The 20401-nt window shown below is 39.5% G+C and overlaps 1 protein-coding gene across 2 annotated transcripts in view; it reads left to right on the top strand.

Annotated features, from left to right (window-relative positions):
- LOC126161874 (2-phosphoxylose phosphatase 1) overlaps nt 1–20401 on the top strand; it is a 129254-nt gene that overhangs the window by 87907 nt on the left and 20946 nt on the right. For both annotated transcript variants that reach the window (XM_049918002.1, XM_049918003.1), the window contains exon 5: nt 19255–19621. In XM_049918002.1, the coding sequence (XP_049773959.1) occupies nt 19255–19621 (367 nt within the window). The remainder of the gene's footprint in view (nt 1–19254; nt 19622–20401) is intronic.

The raw sequence follows: 20401 nt of genomic DNA, 5'->3' as shown, positions 1-20401 counted from the left end.
TTATTTTTGCTAATGTTAATAATTATTACTGTTAATGTTAATAATTATTGGTGTTAATGAAATAGCGTCATAAGCTACTAAAACTGTATCTTATAGCACACCGAGTGTTCTCAGTTGTAATGCACGCAATACGATATATAATCTCAGTTCTTGTGACAGTGCTTCATGCATTACAGTATGTTTATTCCCTATCGCATAATTAACTCTATTTAGAAGAAATGTGAACAGTTCTGGTGACATTCTACGATAATTAAAAGAACTTCTTGGATCTTCCGTTATAAATTATTTCAGCAAGAATGCTGAGCAACCGAGCTGACATCTTTTCTTCATCCAGTCATGAATCGAAACATGTTTCTTATTTTTTTTCTTATGTAACGATTCCATGCAACAAACTCTAACTCCATCACAACTCGTGTGATGTGCAGCTGCCAAAAATTTCATTTCAGACATGACTCGGGGATCCACAAAACGACGAAACTGAAGTGTATACTGGTGTCGCCGTGTCTACAGCCATATATGAAACCACTTGCATGCATCTGATTCCACTCAACAAGTGATGCAACCCAATGTCATCATGTAAACTAGGCTTAAATTACGTATTTGTATTGGTAGCACTGTCAAAAACAGTATTGTATCATTTCATGGTATAAAAACGCATTGTATGTCAAAGTGCTAACGTTTTTCTGAGGAAAAGTGACAGAAAGATTGGTAAATCCCTCAAAAAGTAAAGTATGACGCCAAAAGAAAGTGTTTTTAAGAAACTTGTGTTTTGTGGTAAAAGATTTTCGAATAAAGAGAATCATTGGGTTCAACATGTGCCATGTGAAGTTACAGAAAATGAAATACAGGCAAACTCTTTGGTATCTAGAGAAACACTCATTAGTGCTTCGAAGATTAAAATAAAATGTTGTAATACACAGTTTTCTCAAAATGAAAGTGATGTAATTGGTAGGTTATGTTATATTCTGATAGATTTACACATCATAACAACGGTGTTAGGTGAATGTGAGTGTTGTAAAATATGTGGAGGGCCAGTTAGTTTATATGAAGACAGTGAGGTATCAAATGGACTAGCCAGGAAACTTATCATTAATTGTGCCAGTTGTAAATATACTCATTCATTTTGGAATTCTGATGAGTGTAAAGATAAATATTTTGAAGTAAAGGTTAGGTGGTTTTATGGATTGAGAGCTATTGGTGAAGAACAGATGAATTTTTAGATATGAAGTAGTGAATGAAAAAAAAAAAAACTATTAATTATTTTGTGTAAAGAAAACTTATGTTAATGTGACATGTTCTACATCATTATGAAATGTCATATTCATGTTCTATTGAACAAGGATTAATGTATGTATGTATGTCTGTATGCATGTACAAACTGCAGCAGGAACAATGTGTGCCATGATGAATATGCCACGCCCAAAGTATGCAGAATTTATTGGAGCTGCTTTGGAATTTGTTGCATGTGAGTCAATGATGGGTGCTGCAAATGAAACTGCTGAAATAAATGATGGTATGACTGACATACCAGTAGCTTTTGATGGCATGTGGCAGAAGCACGGCGACAGTTCTAAGAATTCTGTTGCTACGGTGACCAGTGTGGATACTGGAAAGGTAATAGATTTCCAGATTTTAACCAAACATTGTTACAAGTGCAAATCAGGAAATGCATAAGGGCATACCTGTGACAAAAATTGTGAAGGAACAAGTGGTGGTATGTAGGCCTCTGCAGCTACTGAAAGTTTTAGTTGATATGTGAATGAAAGGGGAGTGTGTTACACGAAGTTCTTAGGTGATGGAGACTCAAAAGCATATAATGGTGTAGTAGCTGCTCAGCCTTATGGTGAGAAGATTATCACAAAACTGGAATGTGTTCATCAGGTCCAGAATAGGATGGGAACCAGGTTGAGGAAGTTGAAACAAAGTATGAGGGACAAGAAACTTTCTGGTGGTAAAACCATAAGAGGCAGGCTGACAGACAAAATGATTGATGAACTACAGCAGTATTATGGGGTGGCCATTAGAAATAATACTGAGGATTTGTTGAAAATGAAGCAGGCAGTATGGGCTACCTTCTTCCAAAGACTGTCAACTGATGAAATACCAGTACACCACTGTAGAGACAACTTCTGCCACCGAATGTAACAGCAATACCGAATGTAGTGGGAAGAGGTAAAAGGCACTGTATTAAGACTCGTCCAAGCTTTCCAAGTGATTTATTGTTTCCAACTACAGTGTCCCTATTCCTCTTGATCTGTGTCACTGGGTTCTGCTATGCTGAGGACAACACTTCGCTGTCTGAAAAACGGCTAGGCAGGGAATGGCTGCCTCAGCGACCCGTGTAAGCACTGCTGTGTGTCGGCCTTGCACGGCAGCGGAGTTGCAGCATCGTCAGGATGCCAGAAGTTGCCTCGGCAGTCAGCGACCCTGCTGACTCAGCACCACTCGGTGTCAGCTGCAAGTGGCCAGCTGCACGCTTCTCGCTGGCGTGACAAATTTTGCAGCGAAAACAAGCGCAGAGATCCGGAGTCCAAATCTGCGGTCCTTGCCTTAGGATGCCTTTGGCATATGTTGGAAGCCAGAATGAGTGCCCATGGTTGCGAGCTGTTGAGTGGCCCGCAGCTGGCTCGTTACAGACCCCGTGTCAGCATCAGAGGGTCAAACCAGCGACCCGCCGTGGACTGGAACGCTGGCGCCCCATCTGCTGCCGTGTGTAGCTGGTGGTGTGACATGCCCCGCTGTCCGTGAGAGCTGCCACACATGAATGAATCTTGTTAGAAACCTGTAGCTATTTATACGCAGCCGTGTGTCTCTGGTTTACCATATGCATTGCTTCGTGCCATGTACTCATAACATGCTAGGTTGGCCAGAGGGCCCCTTCTGCCTGTAATTTGCAACATGAAAACTGCTACGTATACTCTTTCAGCAATTTGACAGCCCTGTGGCCTCTATTCTACTTTGCAACTGTTGGTATGTATAACTCACCGCAATCCGGCCCGCACCTGGCTGTAACTTGTGCTCAGAATATTGCACAAAACTAAGTTTCCCATCCTAAATGGTGGTGCTGCTACATTACTCCCCTCTTCAGAAAGACCAGATCCCCATGTCGACCCTTAATTAGCTCTTACATGTTTGGGTCGGCACCTATGGCATATTTCCTTACTATTAGAAAACTTAAATGTGATCTAGTGCCCCATAAACCATGAAACAAATCGTAAAAATTCCTTACTGGACGACCAGTGCTCGATCAACTCCTTACCTACTCATCTCGTGCCCTTGGATCTGTTTCCCTATGGTGTTCACGTAAAATGTCCTAAGACATCGATCACCAGCATAGAGAATGGACATGTCCATTCCGGCAGTCACTGTAGCTGTATCTGTTTCCAACTCAAATCTGCTCTCTGCGCACATGGTATACAATTCTTGACGTACTGATCCACATCTGCTCCTACCTCTCCACCAGTACCTCTCTGCCACTCTCCTATTCGTTGCTCTACACCCTCCATGACCAGGTAACACGTGATCAAGTGCTACATTTAAAACCTCATCCCTCAACTTCGCTGACACTACTACCCTTGCCCCTAACTGCATTTCCCTGCACAGAAGACCATCATACATATTAAATTGTGGCTGTGTCTGATACAATTTACTATCATTGTCCGCATCCTGTAATTCTTGCCATACTGCTAGGTCATAACCTATGACCTCTACTTTTGCCACATTCCTACTTATTGCATCTGCATTACCGTGCTTCTTCCCAGCCTTGTGCACCACCTCATAGTCGAATTCACTAAGCCTCACAGCCCATCTAGAGAGTCTAGTGGACGGATCCTTCAACCCCAACAACTGCTTCAATGCAGCATGATCTGTCACTACCTGAAATCTTCTCCCATATAAATAACATTTAAAATATGTGATTCCATAGATTATGCTAAGCATCTCCCTCTCAGTTGTTGAGTAATTCCTCTCTCCTGCATTCAACTGCCTAGACACATAGGCTACAGGATGTTCTTTCCAGTCAATTTCCTGACTAAGAACACACCCTAATGCTTGATTCGATGCATCACATGCTAGTATAAACTCCTTTTCAAAATCTGGAAAAACAGGAACCGGACTTGATGTTAACACATCTTTCAGTTTGTCAAACGCTTTCTGATACTTTTCTGTCCACTCAAATTACACACACTTCCATAACAATCATGTCAATGGCTGTACTAAATCTGCAAAACCCTTCACGAAATTGCAAATTCCAATGAATGACTGCACTTCCTTAACTGTTTTCGGTTCCCTAAAATCCCTTACAGCCTTTACCAACCTCAGATCCATTCGCACTCCGTCCTTACTGATAATATAACCCAAATATTTTACTTCTTCTAATGCAAAATTACACTTCTCCAGGCTCAACATCAAACGAGCTGCTCTTAACCTTATAAAGACTTCCCTTAACCACTGTCTATGTTGCTCCATACTACTTGAAAACGCTATAATGTCATCCAAATAGACCACAAACTGCCGTGGTTTAAACCCCTTAAGACACTGTCTAGCAACGTCTGAAATGTTGCTGGAGCATTTTTCAAACCAAATGACATTCTAATGTAAAGGTAATGGCCTCCAGGAGTAGAGAAAGCAGTTTTTGGATGATCCTCTGGAGCCACCTCTAACTGATGATAACCACTTGTCAAATCCATCGTAGAAAAGTACTGGCACTGTTCTAAGTGATCCAGAGTCTCCGATATGTTTGGAATGGGGTATACGTCCATTACTGTCTTATTATTGAGGTATTGGTAGTCACAACAGAACCTATATTTCTTAGTTCCATCCATAGATTTTTTAGGCACAATGACAATGCCCGCTCCCCAGCAACTATTTCTATGCTCTATAATACCGTTGCAAGCTACTGATCAATGAAATCCTCCACAATTGGCTGCAAATACCTCGGTATTCTGTATGGTTTATGGTAAACAGGTGCTTCATTCCCAGTTGGTATCCTATGTTGAACTAATGGAGTTGCTGGTAATGGCCCTTGTGGAAAAAACAAATCCTTTCTTCCATATGCTCTCTTTCTTCTCCTTTCAAATGCTTAATTTTGTCATGCAATGCAGTTCTATTGGCAGTTAGTGATTGATCGCTTCACCTACCTCTTGAACACCTGTCTTCATCATCTAGCACATCCAAATTTGCTACTAAAACTCCTTTCCTCAAATTCGCGTCTACAGTGCTAAGATTATCCATGTTCACAGGAACTACTCGCCCGTCGTTCCCCTCCTGTGTGCCTACAACACTATGTTTCACAAAACAACCCAATGGACCCAAAACTTCATTATCCTCCAATGGTTCAATAACACATACTGTACCCGCATGTAGATTTGACTCCACCCTTACCCAAAGCGACTTCCCGGTGCCAGCAGACACACACTCATGTGAATTAAGCCTTAATGCTAATGTACATGGTTCACTTGATTTGTTCATTGCGTTGAATGAACCTCATGACAGCTCTGCATTGACAACAGTTTCCCCTAGCTGAAATAACATTCCACCAAATTCCACAGTTTGTTATCCAAGGTCAATTTTGGCATGATGTTGATGCAAGAAATCTACTCCTATGATCATGTCATAGCCTTCCCTTACCCATGGCACTACCTCCATGCATGCATTAAATAGGACTTTCTCTATTTGAAAGTCAACTGTCACTGACCCCAGAGGTGTGACCTCCTTGTCCCCAACTCCACACAACCTATAACGCGGTGAGTCTAGCTTCCTTCATCCCATTATATTCCTAGTAGCCACCGACAATTGCGCTCCTGTGTCCAACAAAATCTTAAACTTTTTAGTTTCTATGGATCCTACCACTGAATTCCACCTCTGCATACGTATTCATAGCATTGAAATTAAATAGGAGCTACCTTAGCTGGGTCTTCGGTCCCCTCTGCTATTTAATGCTTATCCACCTCCCCTATCTCCATTTCTCCATCCTCCCCACTGCCAATTCCCACTCCCTCCTTTATTCCTCGGTGGCTGGGTTCATTGCCTCTGCACATGTCCTGTACGACCACACTTGAAACATTTCACACCCACTGTAAACACTGTTTGCCTCTCGCGTACCCCTTTGCCTTGTCTATTTCCTCACATTGAATTGCCAGCTGAATGGCCGAATACAAATCTTTCAGAGTCCCTTCACGCACTTTCCGTGACATATGCACCGGTAACCCTGTCAAAACTACATCACATGACCTTTGCTCGGCCTCCTGCAACAGAACAGTATTCGCTTCATTGCTCTGACCCAACTTGTAAGTATACTCATTAAGTTCCCTTATCCTAACCACAAATTTCTCCATAGTCTCCCCCCTGTCTCTTTGACATTGTACTTAACCTCTCTCTAAAGTACCGAGTGCTATTCTGTTTTTTGTACCTTTGTAAAAACCCTTCCTTTAACTGCTTAAACTGTTCTGCCTTCCGTAAGGCCTCAGAACACTTTACATATGTTTTCACTTCACCCATTAATCTTATTGTCATGATAGGGCGTTCCATCTCCCCTTAAAGTCATTTAATGTTTCTCTCACTGCTCTCGTTACACTCATTTTCACTTCATTTGGCTTTTGTTTGTCAGCTAGGTTTTTACTTCTCCAGAATATGAGATAAGTTCTCTTTGTTTACATAGCAGTTTTCTAACATGGCTATTAAACCAATGCAGGTCTTTCCAATTGCTTAAGGCCTTGTTCAGAACATGCTTGTCTAGAATATATTTCATAATTCCTTTGAATTTTTTTCCATTCGTTTTCCACATCTTCATCCTCATCATTGAGTATTTGATGCTGACTGCTCAGACACTCTGCAGTTTGTACCCTGTCACTCCTGCTACACAAAAATGTCTTCCTACCTTTCTTAACATTCTTTGTCAGATCCATTGTCATAGATGTTATTACAGGCGTATGATCACTGACACCTTCCTGTATGTTAAATGATTTGATAAGTTGGGATCTATTTCTTGCCAGGAGGTCTAACACGTTACATGGTTCTGTAACTGTCTGCTCAAAGTAACTTCGGACAAGACATCCAGAACAATGTCACATGAATCCCTGTCTCTGACACCAGTTCTGACAGCTTGAAATCCCCAATCTATACCTGCCAAGTTGAAGTCACCCCCTATTACAACAGAATGATTGGGAAAATTATTAATGATATATTGTGCAAGTTCTGTTTGAAGTACTTTACCATTTTTGACTGATTTTTGATACCCAGTTTAATTCACAATCATATTCCATGATAACCTCACTAGATTTTATCAAATTCCTTACTGCAATACATGCCACCACCATTGGCATCTAACCTATCCTTATGACAAATATTCCAGTCTGAACTTAGGATTTCATTGTCATTAATATTTGGTTTCAACTAACTTTCTGTTCCTGACACTATCTGTTCATTATAACCTTCGGTAAGTGATACTAATTCTGGAACCTCTCCTTGGATGCTCCTTTAGTTAACTAAAATCATATTCACATTTTCTGTGTCTGATCTCCAACAACAAATGTTCTTTGAGGACACTGTGGCTAATTTATCAAGAAAATCGTCTTTGATTCCAAGGGAGGGTTTCTCTAACCTAAAAATGCCCCATGTGCATGCCACACATCCTCCTCTACCTTATTAGCCACTTCCTGCATGTAGTGCTTGTGTGACTTGTTAAGGGGAACCCTACAAATCTGTACCCAATAGCGCAGATGAAGAAATTCCATCCGATGTCATTGCAGAGTCATCTGAAGCTCTGGTTTAGACCATCCACTCCGCTCCAAACCACAGGACCATGATCAACCCTGGGTACTATGCTACAGATAGACAGGTTAGCCTGCACCCCCTGCGTGGTGCTAGTTGCCTTCACCAAATCAGCCATACTGCCACCCCACACCACTAAGTTTAAATCTTATGCTGGTACACAGCTTATAGTTGAGATCAGTGCACTCTGGTTTGCATACTTATCTCATGCAGTAGCTTTCAGGTAAGCAGAGTTTCTAGTAACAGATAATTGTGGATACATCCACTTCAATAGAGAAATTTATTTCTTTTTAAGAGTTTGCCATCTCAGGGCACAGTGAGAAATCTGCAGAGCAGGTTTTAGTGTTTCTTTATTTTCTTCATTATATTTTGTGTACATTCCAAACTCAGTAGCACCATTTGAGATCTTATATCTATTTTTATACACTATGGTATGGCTAGGGACTGTGATTGTTGTGAACGGACAAGAGGATAATTGACTGCTATCATGCATGAGATACGTTTGCAAACCAGAGTACACTGATCTCAACTGTAAGCTGTGTACCAGCATAAGGTTTAAACTTAGTGGTGTGGGGTGGCAGTATGACGGCGGGTAGAACATCTGCCTAATGGGTTCAACCCTTCTGTCCTTGCCAGCTGATTGGCTTCTGAGGGCATCCTTGGCTCCTTTCAGTGGATGGCTGATTTGGTGAAGGCAACTAGCACCACGCAGGGGGTGCAGGCTGTCCGAGCTTGCACTCTGTCTCTAATGGTCTCAAGAACCTCCAGCATCACAGCGCGTCAGCAATCGTTAGTTAATATATTAAAAAACTAGAAACCCGCCTCGATTGCGTAAAAAGCACCTAGTGTTAACCTAGGTTTCGGCGTAGATAACTACACCTTCTTCAGAGCAATAAAACCCTCAAGTGCCTAAGAAGACCTTTGTCAATGATTAAAAGAACACCACAGCTATACATTTGTAAACGAATAAAAGGGAAAAACACAAACAGTACATGTGTACAAAGTCTAAACCACTACTTAACTTAATGGCTCTGGGTCTCAGGTATAAAGAGCATATTCCTACTAGAAGCGGTGACGGTACTTAGGGCTCTACTTAAGCGGAACACCTTGTGCAAATGGCTCATGCGCCGAGACCTCCAGTTAATATCGAGTTACTTCATGCCGAGGTTAAGGGCTTAAAACTGGATGTTTTGGAAGAAATGCAGATCTTTAAGCATCTGCAACATGATAAAGACAATATCCTTAACGACCAACTCCTACTAAGAAACAGAAAATTTTTTGAAGGTTTCGCACCTTTAATTTGTTCTTCATACTTGTAAATCTGATGATCTGGGGATTTTCACATGCGTGCGCTGATTGGCTAGCGCAGTTGGTCAAGGTGTTCATCTGTTTTCTTTTTTCCTCATTTCCTTTTATGATGAAGGTATTTTAGCCTGTTGAACAACTCACGCTTTATCTCTATATCTTTATTACCACAATGTCTTTAGATTACGTCCTCTCAGCCCTCCTCCCCCCCCCCCCCCCCAGGCTAACTATTGGCTTTAGGAATAGTTTTGAAGAGTTACTCCTGTTGTCATAGGTAGCTTCATGTATGTTTCTTTCCTAGCATAAGCAACCGTGTGCGGTTATTTTTAGGCTTCATCTCCTATTCAGCTCGTCGCTTATTCTGTCCATTCTATTTTTTTTATTTACGTTGATCCACGGTTGGGAATATAAGGGCTATTTAGCCACGACCCATGTATAAACTTTCACATATTCGTATGCGCATGCGCATTCAAGTAACTTCCCTTGTCTTGCGCATGTGCATAGGTAGCGGGTCGGGCATGTAAGTGAGCGACAATTTGTAGCTGCAATTTATGGCGGGTCATGGCCCATCAAACATAGGCCGGTGTGAGGTGGAGGTTACACCATTAAGTTAAGTAGTGGTTTAGACTTTGTACACATGTACTATTTGTGTTTTTCCCTTTTATTCGTTTACAAATGTATAGCTGTGATGTTCTTTTAATCACGACAAAGGTCTTCTTAGGCACTTGAGGGTTTTATTGTTCTGAAGAAGGTGTAGTTATCTACGCTGAAACCTAGGTTAACACTAGGTGCTTTTTACACAATCGAGGCAGGTTTCTAGTTTTTTAATATATCTAATGATCTCATCATCATTGGGACTTTAGGTGCCTTCCGTACCACTGAGCTGTAACTTTTTCAGTTCATTCCAGTGATTCTACTTTCACACTTCTATATTTTTGCCTATCTCTTTGTTTTTTTCAGTATGTTATTTAAAAGTTATGAAAAGGATAGATTTATAACAACAAAAACAGTCAATTATTGACAAAATTATTTAATAAGATAGATAAAAAAATCTACCGCCAAGTGGCACACATGCACATAATAGATAGTTGCAACTGGCAAGCTATCTGAGCCATTGGCTCCAAAAGCTTCCCAGTCACAACCGTCTTTTGTGTGTGTATCCTGCCATCACTTGAAAAAGATAGATTGCTACTAACCATGTAGCGGGGACACTAACTCATAGACAACCACAACAGAAAGACTGCTATACATGTACACTTTTGGTAACTACAAGCACTGTTGAGAACTATGTACACAATATTTTTAGATTTTTTTCTCTTGTTCCTTTTACTTAGCTAAATCTAAATACAAAAGCCTTCCTGAAAGTATTTATGTGCAGAGGAGCATGAGTTGGATGATAAACAGAAAAAAGAAGTGAATAGAAACTTCTTAAATGAGGTTTTCCAGAAGAATGCTGAGGATTGTATAGGTAGACTGGATAATCAATGCTTCGATACTAACTGTAATCAGAAAAAAGGGATTTATGACAAAACTTGATTAAAAGTAAGGATAGGTTGACAGGACCGGCTGAGGATAATTAATAATGGAGGGAAATGTAGAGGGTATAAATTGTAGAGGGAAACCCAGGTTTGAGTACAGTGATCAGGTTCAGTTGGCTGTAAGTTTACAGCATTTACACAGAGAAGAAGAGAATTCCACAAGATAGACTAGCATGGAAAGCTGCATCAAACAATTCTTTGGTCCGATGATTGTAACAACAATAACAACCAACTTGTTTACATCTTTTCTTACATGCTGGTAAATATTAGTTTTTTAAATCTTTAACAATGTTTCATAGCATTATTAAAGATTAAAGTAAAGCACAGTACCTTCAAGGTCTATAACTTGAGTTGTCATTGGCAAATTCTTTGGTCTGATGACTGTAACAACAATAACAACTAATCTATTTACATCTTTTCTTACATGCTGGTAAATATTAGTTTTTAAAATCTTTAACAATGTTTCATAGCATTATTAAAGTAAAGAACAGTAGCTTTGAGGTCTATAACTTGAGCTGTCATTGGCATTTCCTTTCCAAGATATATTAACTGTTTTACTTTTTACAAACTTCAATGTAGTCTTCCATTCATGTACCATACACAAATAATGATGTGTAACTGGTATTTCAACTTATCTGCAGCTTTCCTTAGTAACTCAGTAAGGATATTGTTTGTTCCTAAAGATGGCAGGAAGATTTATGTTTAACATTCAATTAACATCAAGGTCATTAAATATGAGTCACTAGCTTGAATAGGACATACGAGGGGGGAACCAAAAGTAACTGGATTCGTAATGCTGCACATCATGTACTTGTAGTAGCAGGTTGTGCCACCAGAGGGTTGTAGTAGGAGCTCTGCTAAGTCATTCTGCCTGAAGTTTTGTTTCTTGCTCGGCAAGAACGCAGCAGAAACTGTTGTGATGATGATTCAGACAGCCTACAAGACCATGCTCTTAGTAAAGCACAAGTGTATGAATAGTTTTCTCAGTTTAAAAAGGGAGAAATGGTGGTTGAAGATCAGCCCCGTTCTGGTCGACCTTCAACTGCTCGAAGCAAAGACAACATCGACAAAATCCGTGATATCATCAGTGAAGATCGACGCAGGAAAATCAACCAACTTGAGAACTTGTCTGGGTTGTCCTGGAGCTCAATTCTGCACATCTTGACCATCAATTTGGGGATGCGGAGAGTGGCAGCAAAATTCGTTCCGAAGCTTCTTACCGGAGATCAAAGGGATCGTCACGTTCAAGCCTGTCAACAAAGATGACTGCCTTGACCCACGTGCCCTGTTCACCAGATTTAGCATCCTCGGACTTCTTTCTATTCCCGAGGATGAAAAGAGACTTGAAAGGGAAGCGTTTTGTGGATGTGGAAGATGTAAAACGCAATGTCATGAAAGTGCTAGCAGTTATCAAAGAGGATGAATTTAAAAGGTGCTTCACACGCTGGGATGAATGTTTGGACAAGTGTATTAATGCTAATGGAGAGTACTTCGAAGGAGATTAAGGTTGTATTTGAAAACAATAAAGTATATACTTTTTAGAAAGAAATTTCGGTTATTTTTGGGTTCCCCCTCGTATATGGGGGAAATTGACCATGTTGTTGAAAGAACCATCCCAGCATTCACCTTCATCCATTTGGAGATACTATGGAAAACCTAAATCTGGTTAACTGGACAGGGGTTTGCATCCCACTTTCTCCAACTGCAAGTCCATTGTCTCATCATCTCACATAGTTTGCCTACTCCATTGTTGTTTTTCAGGTTGTTTACAGGATTATTTAAGTATGACTAGGTTAATTGTTGATCCTATTAATTGATTTCCATTAAATATGTAATGTGAAAGCCATCTAACACAGGGTCTAATTACATTAATATAACCACCTACGTTCAACATCAATGTGCAATAACCACTCACAGATGATAGCCAGTAGCGCTAACGGTGGAGGGTATATAAAGTGTGTTGGGGGACACGGAAAACAGTTCTGTTCTTATCATAATCGAAAACAAAGAGCTATATCTGATATCCAAAAGGGCATAAGGAAGGAAGCATTTCCAAATTGCCTGAGTTTGTAGCCTGTCTGTGTGCTACTGTTGTTAAAGTATCCATGCAAGGAAAAATGGCACTCTCCAAAACTGGCAGCTGGGATGCACCACAGGCCACAGGTGACAGAGGTGAATGATGGCTGCAGAGGTGAGTATGGCAAATAGATGCGCAATTGTTGAGCAACTGACTGCCCAGGCAAGTCAAGGAAAACCAACAGTGTTTCCTCAACAATGGTCCAGCAAATGTTCAAATGTTACTGTGTACGGGCCTCCACAGCAAGGCCTGGTTTGTGCACCCATGCTGGCTGTTGTTCATTGGTGACAAATGCAAATTGACAACCACTGAATGGCAACAGATGGCCTTTTCAGATGGATCACATTTTATGTTCCATTGGACAGATGGCCATTGGTGTGTACAGTGGGAAACGTCCAAAAGCAAACATCCTACTACAATACTACAATCATTGGAAGGGTCCAGTCTGGAGGAGGGAGCATTATGGTCTGAGGAGTGTTTTTGTAGTATTTGCTGGGTGATATTGTCATTCTGGAAGGCACAATGGATCAACAATAGTGTACATCTATCCTTGGGGGCCAAATCCACCCATACATCCAGTTTGTTTTTCCTTGGCACAATGGCATCTACAAGCAGGTTAATTCAACATGTCACATGGCTCTCAAGTAAGTACATGGTTTGAAGAGCACCAAGATGATTTTACCATTCTTCCCCGGCTGCCAAACTCCATGGATTTCAACCAAATTTAGAATACGTGAGACCACCATTCGCACCATTGAGCCTCAGCTGAGAAACCTAACATAGCTGGTCACGGCACTGGAGTCAGCATGGCTTCTCATCCCTGTTGGTACCTTCCAGAACCTAACTGACTTTCTTCCTGCATGTCTTGCAGTGGTCCACGCTGCAAAAGGTTATTAAGGTTACACAGGGGGTCACATTAATGTGACTGGACATCATATTCTTTTCAATGTTCTGCCACTTTTACAGACATGTAGACAATGCTGTTTTTCTTATCCTTGAATATGTATGCTGTATTTGCACTGCAGTGATTTAATTTCTGAGAACATTTTGTGTTTGGTTTGTTAAGTCTTGTTCTGTCTCGCTAATTATTTTTCTCATCATATTATTTGTTTTTTGTGCCACTTTATTTGCACTTTGATTTATATTTACTGGTCAAATACTGTTTGTTCTAATTCTCTTTCCTTATTTTATGAGGTTGTATATTTATTTTTCATCCATAGTGTATTGGCTTAAGTTTTTTTCCTAGGTAACATTTCATATGCCTCTCCAGTGATGCATTTTCTTTATTTCCTCCCAGATTATAAGCCTTGCTTATCTTTTCTGTCACAGCTCTTTGTTCTTCTGACATGTCTCCATTTTTTTAACCTTTAGCACAACACTTATTTTCAATTGCACTTTGTTTAAAAATACAATATTGCACTCAGCTGTAACTACTATGTGATCACTAGTGTTGAAGCTTGGGTAGGGATGATTTAATTTAATTTGACTTTTGTATTATTGTTCAGATAGACTATATTTTATTTGATATCTAGTATTACCTGTTGTACCTGAAAAGCACTATCTTCTGTTAGAAACAATGAGCTAGGTGTTCCTTAAAACAATTTGATAGTGCTCATTAAATTCCAACAATCTTTTGCCTCTTGTGTTTACTTCTATGTTTCTTAATTTAAATTTACCAATCAGTTTTAGATTTTGGTGGCTGGATACACTGGCAGTTATGGTGACATTATCATTGGTATTTGTTATTCTATTCCCATTATTTGATCATAAATATCTTTGATTTCTCATCTTTGCTGTTTGTTGTTTGAAATGAAACAATCATATGACATTATTGGCTGGGACACCATACGTGTTATTGTCTGCAAGTCTCTCTGTGTGATGCCAGTTCAGTGACTCACTCATCTTTGTAATGAAGATAAGATGAAATAATTAGGACAACACAGACATGCAGTCCCAAGTGAAGACAACCTCTGACCTGGCCAGGAAGCAAAACCCAGAACCCCACAATCTATAAGCAGTATTGTTAACTACTAGACCATGAACTGTGGACTTCTTACCCAACAATAAGATAGTAATATGCCGACATGTACTGGAGACACTTTTAGTTTGATCAGTAGTACTCAGTCATTAGAACGAATCTTGTTAATCATATTGTTCTTTCGTTTGCTCTGCAAACCAATTACTATGCCATCTGAACCTAATTTTTATTTCCCAGAAAATGTAATTATAAACCTCCCATGACAATTACAAATATCCCATGACAAGCCATTCCACATCTAGTTTCGCCTCTTCGATATTTTTTTTTTTTTTTTTTTTTTAAATAGCATTTTCATATTCCATGTTCCAGTTTTAAATTCATCAGTGCAGTATGCAAGGATATTGCTGACTGTCAATCTCAGAAGCTATGATGAAATTTACCCATGCCTAAACCTTCCCATAGCTGATAATATCATTCCCTTTCTTTCTTCTCTACAATCATTCCTGACTAGGTAAGTCATCATAGCCTAGAATAAGAAATAAAATATTTATTAAAACAATCCAAACTCTTGTTATTTCTAATCAGTTACTGGTTTCACTTAAAATTTGTTGTGAAACTGAGTTGAAGTTGTTAACAAACAACAATATAGGCCAGATGAGGAAAAAAAAAACAATTTACAGTTAGAGACATAAAGAGACATAGTACCTATATAGTTAGGTATATAGATATGTCCTCTATTTATTGAATTGGGGGGGGGATTTAATTGTAAACTGTGCAAATATTAATATCATATGTTTCCCATGAACCATGGCTTGCATGCCTCAGCGATACAGATAGCCATACAGTAGGTGCAACCATATTTGAAGAGTATCTGTTGAGAGTCCAGACAAACATGTGGTTTCTGAAGAGGGGCAGCAGCATTTTCAATAGTTGCAGGAGCAAAAGTCTGGATGGTTGACTGATCTGGTCTTGTAACATTAACCAAAACGGCCTTGCTGTGCTGGTAGTGCAAACAGCTGAAAACATGGGGAAACTACAGCCATAATCTTTCCCAAGGGCATGCAGCTTTACTGTGTGGTTAAATGATGATGGCATCCTCTTGGGTAAAATATTCTGGAGGTAAAACAGCCCCCCCCCCCCCCATTCAGATCTCTGAGCAGGGACTGCTTAGGAGGACGTTGTTATCAGGAGAAAGAAAACTGGTGTTCTACAGATCGGAGCATGGAATGTCAGATCCCTTAATCAGGCAGGTAGGTTAGAAAATTTAAAAAGGGAAATACATGGTTTAAAGTTAGATATAGACAGAATTAGTGAAGTTTGGTGACAGGAGGAACAAGACTTCTGGTCAGTTGAATACAAAGTTATAAATACGGAATCAAATAGGGGTAATGCAGGAATAGGTTTAATAATGAATAAAAAAAATAGGAGCACTGGTAAGCTACTATGAACAGTGTAGTGAAAGCATTATCATAGGCAAGATACACACGAAACCTACGCCTACCACAGAGTAGAAGTTTATATGCCAACTAGCTCTACAAATGATGAAGAGATTGAAGAAATGTATGATGTGATAAAATAAATTATTCAGGTAGAGAAGGGGGACTGGAATTTGACAGTAGGAAAAGGAAGGGAAGGAAAAGTAGTAGGTGAATATGGAAATGGGGTAGAATTTTGCTCAGAGCACAACTTAATCATAGCTAACACTTGGTTTAAGGATCATGAAAGAAGGTTGTATATCTGGGAGAAGCCTGGAGACACTGGAAGGTTTCAGATAGATTATATGATGGTAAGACAGAGATTTATGAACCAGGTTTTAAATTGTAAGACATTTCCAGGGGCAGATGTGGAGTCTGACCACAATTTATTGGTTATGAACTGTAAATTAAAACTGAAGAAACTGCAAAAAGGTGGGAATTTAAGGAGATGGGATCTGGATAAACTGAAAGAACCAGAGGTTGTAGAGAGTTTAGAAAGAGCATTAGGGAATGATTGACAAGAACGGGGGAAAGACTTACAGTAGGAGAAGAACGGGTAGCTTTGAGAGATGAAATAGTGAAGGCACCAGAGGATCAAGTAGGTAAAAAGATGAGGAATAGTAGAAATCCTTGGGTAACAGAAGAGATACTGAATTTAATTCATGAAAAGAGAAAATATAAAAATACAGTAAATGAAGCTGGCAATAAGAAATACAAACATCTCAAAAACAAGACTGACAGAAAAGGCAAAATGGCTAAGCAGGGATGGCTAGAGGACAAATGTAAGGATGTAGAGGCATATATCACTAGGGGTAAGATGGATACTACCTACAGGAAAATTAAAGAGATCTTTAGAGAAAAGAGAACCACCTGCATGAATATCAAGAGCTCCTTTGGAAAACCAGTTCTAAGCAAAGAAGGAAAAGCAGAAAGGTGGAAGGAGTATATAGAGGGTCTATACAAGGGCGATATACTTGAGGGTAATATTATGGAAATGGAAGAGGACGTAGATGGAGATGAAATATGAGATATGATACTGCATGAAGAATTTGACAGAGCATTTAAAGACCTAAGTTGAAACAAGGCTCCCTGACAAAACTCTACCATCTGGTGAGCAAGATGTATGAGACAGGTGAAATACCCTCAGACTTCAAGAAGAATATAATAATTACAATCCCAAAGAAAGCAGGCATTGACAGGTGTGAAAATTACTGCACTATCAGTTTAAATACCAACACAAATTCTTTACAACCCAATGGAAAAACTGATGGAAGCTGACCTCAGGGAAGGTCAGTTTGGAGTCCATAGAAATGTTGGAACCTGCAAGGCAATAGTGGCCCTATGACTTGTCTTAGAAGATAGATTAAGGAAAGGCAAACCTATGTTTCTAGCATTTGTAGACTTAGAGAAATCTTTTGAAAATGCTGACTGGGGTACTCTCTTTCAAATTCTGAAAGTGTCAGGTGTCAAATACAGGGAGCAAAAGGTTATTTACAATTTGTATAGAAACCAGATGGCAGTTATAAGAGTTGGGGGGCATGAAAGAGAAACAGTGGTTGGGAAGGGAGTGAGATGAGGTTCTAGCCTATCCCTGATGTTATTCAATCTGTGTATTGAGCAAGCAGTAAAGGAAACAAAAGAAAAATTTGGAGAAGGAATTAAAATCCAGGGAGAAGGAATAAAAACTTTGAGATTTGCTGATGACATTGTAATTCTGCCAGAGACGGCAAAGGACTTGAAACAGCAGTTGAACGGAGTGGACAATGTCTTGAAAGGATGATATAAGATAAACATCAACGAAAGCAAAACAAGGATAATGGAATGTAGCCGAATTAAATCAGGTGATGCTGAGGGAATTAGATTAGGAAGTGAGACACTTAAAGTAATAGATGAGTTTTGCTATTTGGGGAACAAAATAACTGATGATGGTCGAAATAGAGAGGATATAAAATGTAGACTGGCTGTGGCAAGGAAAACATTTATGAAGAAGAGAAATTTCTTACCTGTTTCTGAAAGTATCTGTATGGTGTGTAGTCATGTATAGAAGTGAAACAAGGATGATAAATAGTTTAGAAAAGAAGAGAATAGAAGCTTCTGAAATGTGATGCTACAGAAAAATGTTGAAGATTAGATAGGTAGATCACATAACTAATGAGTAGGTATTGAATAGAATTGGAGTGAAGAGGAATTTGTGGCAGAACTTGAGTAGAAGAAGGGGTCGGTTGGTAGGACATGTTCTGAGGTATCAAGGGATCACCAGTTTAGTATTGGAGGGAAGCTTGGTGGGTAAAAATCATAGAGGGAGACCAAGGAATGAATACACTAAGCAGATTCAGAGGGATTTAGGTTGCAGTAGTTACTTGGAGATGAAGAGGCTTGCACAGGATAGAGTAGCATGGAAAGCTGCATCAAACCAGTCTCTGGACTGAAGACCACAACAATGACAACAACAACAATGTTGTTGGTTTTTTAACTGATACAGACTTCTCATTGTCAGGAATTAAGCATTCATGACCTGTTCAATTCGTAATGAAAATTTACAGAGTGATCCACAAATTGCAAAAATGGTTTTCTTAATGAGACTGTCAAACAAACAACCCATATCTTACACAAACTCCTGAACATTAGAATTTAAATTAATTAAAAAATCTTAATGTGAGGACAAGAAAATTTCTGTGTTCAGATGTTGCAGTGAAGAAAAAAATGACTCCAAATCTTGATAATAAAACATAGAAGGCACAGAAATTCAACTAAAAACCTAGTTATAAATTCTGGAGTATTTTTAATAATGAGAAACATTTTCCTCATCAGGTAAGTTTCTTCCACTAGCATTTCCTACAAGTGGAATTCATATCTGACATTTTTCATGTTTATTTTTCTTGAATTTAAGTAATATTTTTGATGTATTGACCACCTTTTACTTGTTACTGGGGAGATCTGGAAATGATCTTTCATAATATTGAGATGTCCAGAAATCATAACTTTATCTTTCCTGTTATTATTAGACCATTTGTGAATTTTGTTCTTGATTAGTAATATTAAGTTATGTGCATTTCCATACCAATATAACAGCTAACACTCACAAAATGTCGATGCCTACCTTTAAACCAGGCGAACCGTGCAGAGTACTCTGGCTTTTCTTGCGGGGCTGTTGCCACCAGAGGATCTGCAGAAAGCTGTGCTACACGAGTCACAGTCACTAGCATTTTGCTTCAATGACTGTGCGTGTGCAGCAGCTGAACAGCTCCGGCGAGGTCAGACGGCAGCCGGAGTGGCACATCTGCACTCCCACCCAGCTGTTGCACGGCTCGTCAAACAGGCAGCAGCTGTAGCCCTGGAGCGGCCACCAGGCGGGGGTACAGGGCCCGAGAAGGAGCCCGACACAGACCCTCGTCTGCTCCAAGATGCACTTCTGACTTACGTGTGTCATGCAGCTCCTCTACCTTGTGTTGATGATTCTTGCTTGCGCATGGAACAAGTAAGTCCTCTCATCACTTTGCATCTGTGTCACAGTTTCTACAGTTTCTGCTGTGCATGAAAATTTTAGCAGTGGAAACATTTTCTTTTTGTCATCATCAAACATAGTTAGATATTGATAAATACCTGTGTTGTGACTCTGTCCTAAATGGAAAACACTCTAATAGATTATTTTATATTTGTTTCACTCTTATGCAGAAACTAATTTAAAGATGACATTATTTATACAGTTCTGCTGTAATTGTTGTACAGTGTGATTACAGCCTGATGGCTTGCATAAACCATGAAAATGCCTCTAGATATATTCAACAGATAAATTAGTCTGATGGTTTAAAAATAGTATTTAGCTGACATGTTTCTGAGTTACTAATAGATAACAACATAGGTAACAACATTTTGAATAACTTGTTATGTAACTTAATTTGGTTCTCCATCTTGTTCAATTGAAGCTTACTTTGACTGTGGTATGTGGCTTAATACTGCGTGAATATGATGTGGTAATTGTATGCTGATAATTACCTGTCACCTTGCATTCTTTATTTGATCTCTCAAGGTGGCACATACAGAAAAAATATTGAGAAGAAGAAAAATGATGTAGGTTTTAAAATTACAGTGGGAGAATAAGGAAAGTGACTAAAGCAGAGGAAGACTCAAAAATAACACACCAACTGTTTTGAGACAATAATTAAGATAACAGGCAGCCTAGTGCCAATGTGGCTTTAAAATACTGGGACATGATCTCTCCAGGGATTATAATATGGAGGGTCCAAGCCCAGGGTTA

The sequence above is a fragment of the Schistocerca cancellata genome, chromosome 2, assembly GCF_023864275.1.
Source record: "Schistocerca cancellata isolate TAMUIC-IGC-003103 chromosome 2, iqSchCanc2.1, whole genome shotgun sequence".
Lineage (NCBI taxonomy): Eukaryota > Metazoa > Arthropoda > Insecta > Orthoptera > Acrididae > Schistocerca > Schistocerca cancellata.
The sequence above is the reverse complement of the archived record's forward strand: the minus strand, read 5'-3'. Positions and strand labels throughout refer to the sequence as shown.